Source organism: Brachionichthys hirsutus, chromosome 18, assembly GCF_040956055.1.
Source record: "Brachionichthys hirsutus isolate HB-005 chromosome 18, CSIRO-AGI_Bhir_v1, whole genome shotgun sequence".
Classification (NCBI taxonomy): Eukaryota; Metazoa; Chordata; class Actinopteri; order Lophiiformes; family Brachionichthyidae; genus Brachionichthys; species Brachionichthys hirsutus.
The window spans coordinates 6,150,173-6,160,200 of record NC_090914.1 but is presented as its reverse complement, the minus strand read 5'-3'; the positions used below and the strand labels follow the sequence as shown (position 1 = coordinate 6,160,200).

The window sequence follows — 10,028 nt, the reverse complement described above, 5'->3', positions numbered from 1 at the left end:
ATTGTATGCTTTCGTGGGCGTGGTGAGAATCTGGTATCACGGATATTTTTCACGGGACAACACAAAAGCTTTTTAATTAAAAGAGAACTTCTAGTTTGCTTCACAGGGATTTGATTTCTGATTCCTCCTTCGCTCACCTTAATAGTTTCAACGTGAATCCTGTTCAGCTCCGACACCTCTCGCTTCTTGTACGCATTCGTGGCTTCCAAAATGTTTTCCAAATGCCTGTTGGACTTTTCAAGGTATCTTTTCTCAGACTCCAGCTGAGACTTCTGTTTCCTAGAGCACAAAAACACATCAAGGCAAACTATACGAAACCTTCTTGCGATGCCCCGGGGTCTGTTAAATGCTCGTCTTACTTGCTGACTTCTTTGTACTCCTCGAAGGCCTGGAGGAGAGCCGTGTGGTCAGACTGTTTCTGAAGCAGCTGAGCCTTCAGCTTCTCAACGTCTACGGCAGCAGGAGTCGACGAGGCCGCTGGAGCTGCGGAGCAGCAGCGGGAGTTTATGAACGAATGCCTTTGCTCGTCCCTTTCTGTCATTAAAGCTTTTTATTTGCCTTACTCTCTGTAAGTCTTTCCGTCTCCAGCGCCGTCTGGAACGCCTCATCCAGCTCAGCAGCAAGCGCGGCCGAAGCCTCGTCAGCTTTCACCACTGAATCAAGAGAACGGAGTTGGCGGTTCTCCTGTTGGAGGCTGAAGTTCTCTGCAGCATATCGAGTCATCTTTGGGTGATGTTCAACCTAACATGGGCGCAAAATGTGCGTCCAAACATCGATTACACACACACATACTCATCAGCAGTGATTTTGACAGTGATCAAATGATACTAGATTTTCTACCTGATCTTTCAAGATCCGTATCTCTTCTTTCAGCTGGTCAATCAGAACCTGAGATTCAAAGTCGCCGTCTTGTCCCTCATTCAACTTTTTCTCAAGGCGAGATATGTGGTCCTCTCGAAACCGGACAATCATTCTGCTAGAATGGATGAACTTGTCTTTCTGGGCCAAGGCTTCCTCAAGCTGAGCCACCTTCTCGAGCAGAATCTGAGTACAATCAAACGTTTCAATAAGTAATCCAGCATTATTACCGCACGGCAGAATATTGTTCACGGGTGGGTGAAATACAAAAAGGCGACGACACCTTCTTTTCCTCTTCTCGTTTCCTCCCCCAACGAACAGCAGCCATGAACTTTGTTTTATATACATCATGTTGAATTTTGATGGCTGGATCTAACAGGAAAACATGATTTACCCTCGACACCGACTTGCACGTGATACAGTAGCGCAAGTCATAATATTTTACACTTCAAATCTGTAGCACACAGTAAACATAACAATGATTTCATGTTGATCTTGTACCCATGAGGAGTTCTGGGCCTCCAGGCGCTGCATCTCTCCCACCATCCACTGCCTGCGCAAGCTGCTCCTTCAACTTCTTCACTTCAGCTTGCAACTGCTTCACATTTCCCTGCGTGTCCTCGTTGATAATGGCCTGGAAAGAAGCGAGTTCTAAAAGCACCTGACTGAGATTATTCCGTTTTTTTTAACACATCGTGCAGTTTTGTTTGATACCTTATTCTTGATCAGCTTCGCTCTCTGTGCGAACTGCAAGGTGGACAGCGTTTCTCCGAAGCATTTGGAACCAGGGTGCACGTTGGCTATGATGTATGTCTTTGCATTTCCACCGAGAGAGTCCTGAAATTACAATGAAGCGGTTACTGCAGTTCACAACACATATTCATGTTGACAAATACATTGTGAAAGTACCAGTATACATGTAAAAACTGTTAATTTCTTTATTCTGGATGAATTTAAATTACCAGCACTCCTTGTTCTCTTTCCACGTAAACATTTTAAGTAGCTATAACAACTTTAAAGTAGTTGTTGGACCTGCGTCATTGTAATAAATAATGCAAGATGCCTACATTACTGAATATACGGCACGTAAAATCTCAGGAGTGATGCATATTCGGTATTTCATGGTGATACACAGCAATGGAACGCTTTTACTAATAAACCCAAAAGCCTGCGTTAATCACCCGCAGCAAGAAGGTGAGTTTAGAATTCCTGTAGCAGATGTGGCGGTTCTTCCCATTGGACACATCAACCAGCGCCATGATCACCTGACCGAGGCACATGAGGGAGCGATTGATATTACTCGCCTCCTGGAAGAGGAGCAAGGAACTGCTGTTAGCAAAAAAAAAAAAAACACAACTCGTAGAATTTTAGTGGGTGAATGGAGTCCAAGAATAAAGCTTCGCCTTGAGTCTGGAGCCTTCTGTGTGCGTGTCTTTCTGCCTTTCAGACCCCGCCAGATCCACCAGGTTCAGCTGAGACATTCGGATGTTCACCACGTCACTGGTCGACTCTTTGGACTCTAAAGTCATGGTGAACACGGCGTGAGATCTTGAGGACTCGCGGTTCATGGAGGTAGAGGCCACGCGTCTATTACGCCAGCCCATAGACAGCACCTGAGCAGTTTAAAAGAGAATTACACTAAATTGGAACGTATATTTATATTGTGATGAGGGGATATTATAACACATTATCGACTTATATAACGTGTGTAAGAAGATGGGAGTCGTCCCCTCTGACTAGATGCATATTATCATACAGAAAGTCAAAGACAGGCATGCAGTTTATACCTGGTAGGCTTCAGCAGCCGAGTTGACAAACTTCTCCACGGCTCCCTCAACAAACACTCCCGTCTTGATGTTCTCCCTGAGGAACAGGCTGGCCGAGGCCGCGTCCAGGAGGTCGTAAATTTGTTCATTGTAAATCTCAATAAATGAACATTTGCAGAGGAAGCTCTTGCTCTGGTCGGACTTTTGAAAAATAGAACAAACGAAAAGCCAGTAATTAGAATACCTACATGAAATATTGGTACTGTGTACAGCTTCATCGTTAGGAAGTAATTTTCCAGCTCACCTTTTCCACTTCTCTGTTAATGAGAAAAAACAAGTACTCAAAGCTCCGAGGAATAACTCCCCTTAGTCCATCCGTGAAGTTGTCCAACTCTGACGGTCCTAGAACAAAAGGTAAAAACACGATACTTGAATTAACCCATTACTTGATCTTAAATATTATACATTATACACAATGCAAATAATATACTGAATTCTCACCGAGCATGGTGAATGTTTTCCCCGAGCCTGTTTGTCCACTGCACAAGAAAGAATGAATATCAGTACTGCACATAAGTAACAGCGTATAAAATATTCTTTATGCCACATAGAAGAACAACGCAAGGAGCACTTACTATGCAAATATTGTTCCATTATAGCCATTCATGCAAGACTCCACAATATTCTTGGCCACGCTGGTGAAAACAGAGTCCTGTCAAAGAAGGACATAAAAATCACGACTTTATCAGTCCTACAAATTACATTCTGCCCTAACAGATGAGCTCAACCTAGTTTTATCCATGCCAGTGGATACATTGACAATAAAGACACGTCCTCCACACCTGAGATGTGTCCATATCTGCAACATGATCGTAGGTGAAGGTTCGCGATTCTGGTTTTGAGTGCAGCCGGATGGTGTTGGGTGAGGTAACTGTGAGGCAGAGATTCTGATCTCCATCTGTGGCCAGTCCAAGACCCTGCGTCAAAGGACGCACTCGCACAAAAACTTTGATGGAATTGCCGTCATTGCTGCAGGACAAGGGGGGGGGGGGGGAGAAGTTCGGCGAACATGAAAATGTCTGTTTCGCTGCAGCTTTTCCATAGTAAATTCTATCTAGTCAGAACAGTGAACCTAGCAGTACAAAATAACTTGTACCTCCCGTAAACTAAGAGGCAATATGACGAGATGTGAATAATTACGGGTCCATTTGTGCGATATATTAACGTCAGTATCGTAGAGAGTATCTTAAAAGGTGCATTACCTGGCAGCAAGTTGAGACGAATCACCATGACCTGCAAACAAAATTGTAAAAGTATCACGTCTAATAATCTGATATCCTCAATCAGGTACTCAGATTGTTTGTACAGTAGTATCTTAGTTAAGTCTAGTACCCGCAGCTACACGTTTAAAGTAATTAACATAGTTACATCATTAGCATAAAAGCAAGTTAACCAATTCACGTTAGGTTGACTGCTTGCTAAGTACCGAAAACATGTCAATAACTTTGCCTACGATATAAAGGCAGCATAACTCGACGATGTTTCGTACCTTTAATACTGAGATTCATTGCTGACAAAGACGAATTTGCTTTTTATGAGACGAAATTAAACCTCTTCATAGCAGTAAAATGGCCATCTTGGGTTGTTTACATCCGTCAAAATTGGCGGGCAAATCTTCTTCCGGTTTGTTTTACTAGGCTAGATTTACATGTCGCCACCTAACGGCATGTGCTGGTAATTGCAACTTTATGACCAGGAAGTAGTGTTGTAAAACAGTGGAAACCGAAATGTAATTGTATTACACTAATTTATTTATTTAGGTTGTTTCCCTGTTATTCTGTCGTTGATCTGGGGGGAAATCTTGCATTTTGCAAATTTATAAAACTCAATCGGAATATTTTACAATACGTAAAGTGCGAATCTTTAACCCGATTGGCTGGCTATCCCGGAAATACGTTTCGTTTCAACGTTTCTGTCGATTTCATTGGTGCATTTCAAGACTTTAAAAATCCAAACTGTCGCCACCCGGAGATGCGAGGAGCTTTCAAAAAACATTCATTCCTGGTCGCCCAGCAGTCGACGGAGTAAACGAAAGAAGCGGAATTCGGCAGTAATTGCTTGTCTTTTTTTTTAGGTAAGTGACAAAGTAAGTAAATAAGTACCACTTTATGCCGCTCGATGCTGAATGTTGGTAGAAAGTGATCCTAAAATTTAGCTGGGATCCGCTGCTTCAACTTTTGCTAGGCCCCTACGGTATTCTTCAGTATGACACAAAAAAACAAGATTAGCAAATCTATTTTTCTTATTATGCTGAATGCTGAATGGAATTTGATGTAATATAAAGTTGCATCATTGAGAATCTAATTGAAATCTAATTTTACGTATTTCTGTACCCATTAACGTTTAATATATCAGTTAACCCCATGACCCCCCCCCAAAAAAAAGTGTCTCGTCAAATGTGTGCAGCTTTGAGAATGTTGTCCATCTCGACTGTGTTCTAAAAACGAGGGGTGTGCTTCTCTGCTTTTTTTTTACAGGATGAGTTCCGTGGATGTGAATGATGAGAACCGTGGCGTCTGCCCAGGAGGAAAACACAACAGTTTAATTGATGATATTTTCGCTCTGGATCAACCCACTGGAAGGCCCTCCATACTGCGTCAGACGGAAAACCTGCCCAGTAAAAGTGTGCCGAAGGGGGCTAAGGTAGAGAATCCGCTCCCTTCATGGTTGTTCCTTTCATCACGTGTGTGCTTTTCACAAATTGTAATGACACTAAGCTGAAAGTTATATTCAAGTGTGTATATCTTGCTTATTTATTTTGTATTATATGTATAAGTGTAGTTAGTTATCAACCCTCTGTAGTCCCCCCAAAAATAAAACTGATCAGACTTGTCTTGACGGACAAACTACAAACAGATATTTGAGAAATGTTGTTGGTAGATTTGGATCCTGATAACTTTGACGATACTAATTCGATCATTTTTGTGTAGGTTTGTTTCCAGACTCCACGAAGAGACCCCTTGACAAAAAGAATCATTTCTCCCACTAAGTCCGCTAAAATGACCGACGTGGAAGAGTGCGCTAAAGCGATGGAGGCCTTACACTTTGAAGAAGCAAAGTAAGAGACATTTCTCCTATTCCAACAGGCACCCAATGAAATTATTATAATCCACTTGCATAAGTCTTCCTGTTTTGTTGTTGCAGTTCTGTGCGGCTGGATTCCACTGAGCAGCCTGACGAAGCCAAACCAGGTCATTTGGCAAACAACATTTTGATTTGAAAGAGTCCGATTGCTGAAGATTTCTGCTGATCTTCTTGAATTTTCCACAGAAGTGTCCGCTTATCCCGACGACGAGATGCCGATTCTCAGCAGAGGAGACTACTGGTTTGATTTTGACGACCTTGATGCCATCAATCCCTTTCAAAGTTCTCATGAGATGCTCTTTCCCCCTGCGAGTCTGACCGTTGAGAATCAACCTGAGCCGCTGGACGAGACGCTTCCGTTCGTCCAGTCTGTGGAAAACTCTCTGGCTGACGTTTCCACTGATCTCAGCTCCACAGAGAGCAGCGTGGTCACGGTGCTGAAGGTCTCGGGAGTCGAGGAACCGGATTCGATTACCGCCACCCCTGACGAAAACCCACCTGCTGAAGAGAGGGACTCGGGCGGTTTCGAGGAAGATGCTCCGCTGCCAAGCAAAGGCTCTTACAGTTTGGATTTTGAGAACATTGATGATGTTAATCCTTTCAAACCTGGCTCTAAAATTCAGAATTCCCCTGTTCTGGGGAAACAGCCGTCAGACAGCAGCCCGCCTGTCGAAGAGACGATCAAAAATAAACTCGCTAAGGATGTCGACGCGCTGGAGCTAACTCCAGAGGTTCCTGTTCAGCCTGAAGCGAAACCCGTTGCTGCGGTGTCCCCGATCGCTCACAGTGCTGCCGATTCATCGGAAGTTGAATCCGCGGCGCAGCCAGTTGACCAGCCAATCAAGAAGGAGCCCGTGAAACCGGAGTTCGGTTTCGATGACGGCAGTGAGCTCCAACAGAAACTGCCACCGAAGAGATTTGGCAAAGGGCCTCCCGGTCTAAAACCTAAAGCGGGAAAGCCGGCGTCTGACATCAAACTAGCAAAAGAAACTGCAGCGAAGCCGGATTCCAGAGCTGCGACTGAAGCTCCAGTTCCCAAAGGGTCTTACTCATTTGACTTTGACAAGATGGACAGTCCAAACTTCAATCCCTTTGGCACAAACATGGACGACTCTCCACGGTGCAGCAAGAAACGCAGCCCTTTGCCCAAGGAAGATTCCATCCCAGAGCAAACGGACAAGGCTGTGGAGGAAACCGTGCCATCGTATGTTACCCGTCGTATGTTCAGTAGACACTTCACTGGCCAGCAATACTCTTATGCTTTCCCCCCCGCTGTAGTGCTGGAGAGAGAGTCCCAGCGGCTGAGCCCATCCCTGGAGCGGTAAGTTTGATCCAACCCACAATGCTTTGCGTTGTAGTTTTCCATTGGTTGTATGTTTTTCACTCACACATTTCGGTGTGGAATGACAGAAAGCCGAACGCGGAGCTGCCTCCGATGAGGAGCGCCGACCTGAAGCTGCACGGCCCGCGGCGAGTCCTCCGGCGCTGTTCCACCCCGAGCAGAACTTTCAGGCCGCCGTATGCAATGATGAGTTTGTTCCTGGATCTTTGTGTAAGGAAATATTGCTCTAAACTATTTTTCTGTTCAGGCCGACACAAAGTCCTCTGAGAGTTTTGTCTGTGATTGCGCGGAAGTTAGATTTCCTTTCTCCCGAGTAAACGTGATTTAAAGTTAACGCTTTTGAACTGCGATCTTTGTTCAAGTCATGGCCGGCGACATCGGTGGACAATTCGATTATCTTGAGCAGTTTGGCTCCCGCAGCGTAAGGACCTTTTATCAAACGGCTAAATATTTTTGATTGTGCTTGCATGAAGTAGCAGTTCTCTGAACCTCCGTCTTTGCAGTTCAAGGAGTCTGCACTGAGGAAACAATCGTTGTACCTTAAATTCGACCCTCTGCTGAAGGAGAGCCCAAAGAAGTCCGCAGGCCCGGCTGCCAAGACCCCCGTCCCTCGGCCCGTCCTCATCGCTTCACAGTATGACGCTCTTCTGTTTCCACTTATCCTGATCGATGTTGGCGCTGAATTTGTTTTGATTTGTTTGTCTTAAATTTAACCACTTTGACCACTTAACAAGGGACTCCCCCCCCCCCCCTTTTTTTAAATTCAGGCTTGGACCGCTGCAGATGTCGGAGAAGGAGACTGCAAATGGGCCACAAAAGGACAATTTCAAACTTTTTGATTGCAGTGTGCCGGTAAGTCGCGTGCCTGCCAGTGGTTGGAAAAGGTGTTTTCAAATGAAGGATCTGTTCACTTGATTTGGGACTAACATTCATTGTGGTCTTGCTACGTCTCCTGACTTCATTTATTTACGCTGCCACTGTTTCCCAGCCTCCTCCGGTCCTTGAGGACGCCATCATCGAGGTGCTGAAGTACAGTCAGAAAGACATGGACGCATCCATCGCCAGGGTTCAGGCACAAGTACGTCCCTCAGCGATGTTTGGTTTTGACAAAGACCAGCAGCTGTTTGAAGCTCAAGTTTTACCATTTCATCGTGACTCATTGGTTGAGTTCCCAGAAACTATTCCTGAAGCCAGTTCGGTTTCTCTGACTGTTATTTCTAATTCACTCTGAGATTTAATATTTCATGAGTCAGATTGTTGAAGTTTCAGTGCGCTAACAATGAGACGTTTGGAACTGTCACTGATCAGGTCTGAATTTGTGGGTTGGTTAAAGAAGCTTCCCAGTCATTCCCACATTTTTAATCAGTTTAGCATCCTCGGTAAAAAAAATTATCTGTGCTTTATCTCAAACAGGCCGAGGAGAAAGAAGAGCAGTGGAGTGCAAAGTATGAAAATCTACTGAATGATTATCAAGAAATGAGGTCAGCAGTGCTTTTTCAATTTGTTGTTTCAAGTCAATTCCTTAACTTAAGACATTTAGTACTTTTTTTTTTTCCATCTTCACAGGAAAATTATTGCCGAGTTTGAGTTCACAATTGCACAGATGATGGGTAAGTTGGTCTAAATTACTTACACAGCGGTCTGGATTTTTGACAGTGATGGGAGCTCCTAAAATCTCTTTGTATTACTCAGCTGATCGAGAGCAGGAGAAGGAGGAGTCCCGCAACAAGCTGAACGAAGCCCTGCTGGAGAAGGACCAAGTTTCCGGCGACTTGAATTCCATGGAAAGATCTTTCGCTGACCTTTTCAAGAGACTGGAGAAATACAAGGATGTTGTTCAGGGTTACAAAAAGGTTGGAAAACAAAAGGGACTTATCCCGTTCCAAACCGCTAATCCTTCTCGTATTGTATTGTCCATAGTAAAATCTGAGGCGGTTTGAATTGGTACATTGTTTTTTTTTTTTTTTTTCTGTCCAGAATGAAGAGACACTGAAAGCTTGTACTCAGGATTATCTGGAAAGGATCAAAAAAGATGAGCAGCGCTATCAGACCCTTAAAACTCACGCTCAGGAGAAAATTACCTGGTAAGAAATGTGACTCGGCTGTATTCATGGGTTGGATCGCCAGACGAGACGAGGTACGACTGACGTTTAACGTTTGTTTTCAGCGCAAACGAAGAAATCGCTGAGGTGCGGACAAAGAACAAGGCCGAGGTTTCTGCTCTGCAGGCGCAGCTGCGACTGGAGCAGATGAAGGTCCAGTCTCTGGAGAGGAGTCTGAACCAAAGGGTCAGTAGAACCGATGCATTAGACGGAGTAAAAATTTCAGATGAAGAAACGGATAAAAATGTGATATTTGTTTCTACTTTGCTTTTTTTTTTTTTTTTTACAGGAGAAGGAGGTTGAAGAGCTCACCAAACTCTGCGACGAGCTCATCAGCAAAGTCCAGAAGGGCTGAGCTCAGTTGAAAAGGGCCTATATTTAATTCAGTGTTCTAATGTTCTTATACTGCTGTCGTGATAAGTTGTTTGTTCTGTCACTGTTCTTAAAAGTGTTAAAATAAATTTAATAAAGATAATTTAGAGGCTTATTGGTATTGGATAGCCTGACTGAGTTATTTTAATTCTACGCCGCCAGGGGGGAAAGTATACGTCTTCATTTTTAGTATTTCCTGCCGTTTGGATTTTTATTCTGCATTTTAAAGCTGCACGGCTTCTGTGAAGCCCCAGTCCAGTATTATCAAACAGTTTTCTGTCCCAAACTTGTGTCTGAAGCCGGGGCTTCATCCACATCCTGCAATACTTGGAACAAAACAAGGGCTCACCTGACAACAACCCCCCCCCCATCACTCCCAGAGCAACACAATGGCACTTCTTAAACGGTGAAAGGAAATCCTACCTCAATTGGCGCTGAATGAGG

The 10,028-nt window shown here is 44.1% G+C and overlaps 2 protein-coding genes across 2 annotated transcripts in view; one reads left to right on the top strand and one right to left on the bottom strand.

Moving 5' to 3' along the window:
• The window catches only part of kif15 (kinesin family member 15), a 4,858-nt gene extending 666 nt beyond the window's left edge, over positions 1-4,192 (bottom strand). The window contains exons 1-17 of the mRNA XM_068752093.1: positions 4,174-4,192; positions 3,887-3,917; positions 3,467-3,653; positions 3,260-3,336; positions 3,126-3,163; positions 2,929-3,026; positions 2,646-2,825; positions 2,262-2,471; positions 2,040-2,165; positions 1,573-1,695; positions 1,360-1,492; positions 1,142-1,230; positions 841-1,044; positions 564-741; positions 360-483; positions 138-279; positions 3-30 (exon numbers count right to left, since the gene is read on the bottom strand). Of these exons, the coding sequence (XP_068608194.1) occupies positions 3-30; positions 138-279; positions 360-483; positions 564-741; positions 841-1,044; positions 1,142-1,230; positions 1,360-1,492; positions 1,573-1,695; positions 2,040-2,165; positions 2,262-2,471; positions 2,646-2,825; positions 2,929-3,026; positions 3,126-3,163; positions 3,260-3,336; positions 3,467-3,653; positions 3,887-3,917; positions 4,174-4,192 (1,987 nt within the window). The remainder of the gene's footprint in view (positions 1-2; positions 31-137; positions 280-359; positions 484-563; positions 742-840; positions 1,045-1,141; positions 1,231-1,359; positions 1,493-1,572; positions 1,696-2,039; positions 2,166-2,261; positions 2,472-2,645; positions 2,826-2,928; positions 3,027-3,125; positions 3,164-3,259; positions 3,337-3,466; positions 3,654-3,886; positions 3,918-4,173) is intronic.
• Positions 4,193-5,162: 970 nt separating this feature from the next.
• tacc3 (transforming, acidic coiled-coil containing protein 3) lies at positions 5,163-9,587 on the top strand. The gene is made up of 16 exons (XM_068752175.1): positions 5,163-5,327; positions 5,615-5,742; positions 5,829-5,875; positions 5,955-6,972; positions 7,047-7,089; positions 7,179-7,320; positions 7,473-7,531; positions 7,614-7,744; positions 7,878-7,962; positions 8,099-8,188; positions 8,524-8,591; positions 8,677-8,720; positions 8,803-8,963; positions 9,088-9,194; positions 9,278-9,398; positions 9,502-9,587. The coding sequence occupies exons 1-16, from the start codon at positions 5,163-5,165 to the stop codon at positions 9,565-9,567; spliced, it is 2,475 nt and encodes an 824-aa protein (XP_068608276.1). The 3' UTR covers positions 9,568-9,587.
• Positions 9,588-10,028: the final 441 nt, after the last annotated feature.

Bases quoted from the DNA above. Each gene is read 5' to 3' on its own strand.
- tacc3 (XM_068752175.1), top strand. From the start codon at position 5,163: ATGAGTTCCGTGGATGTGAATGATGAGAACCGTGGCGTCTGCCCAGGA. The intron at 8,721-8,802 runs GTAAGTTGGTCT...TGTATTACTCAG, and splicing joins CACAATTGCACAGATGATGG to CTGATCGAGAGCAGGAGAAG. The intron at 8,964-9,087 runs GTTGGAAAACAA...TTTTCTGTCCAG, and splicing joins TTGTTCAGGGTTACAAAAAG to AATGAAGAGACACTGAAAGC.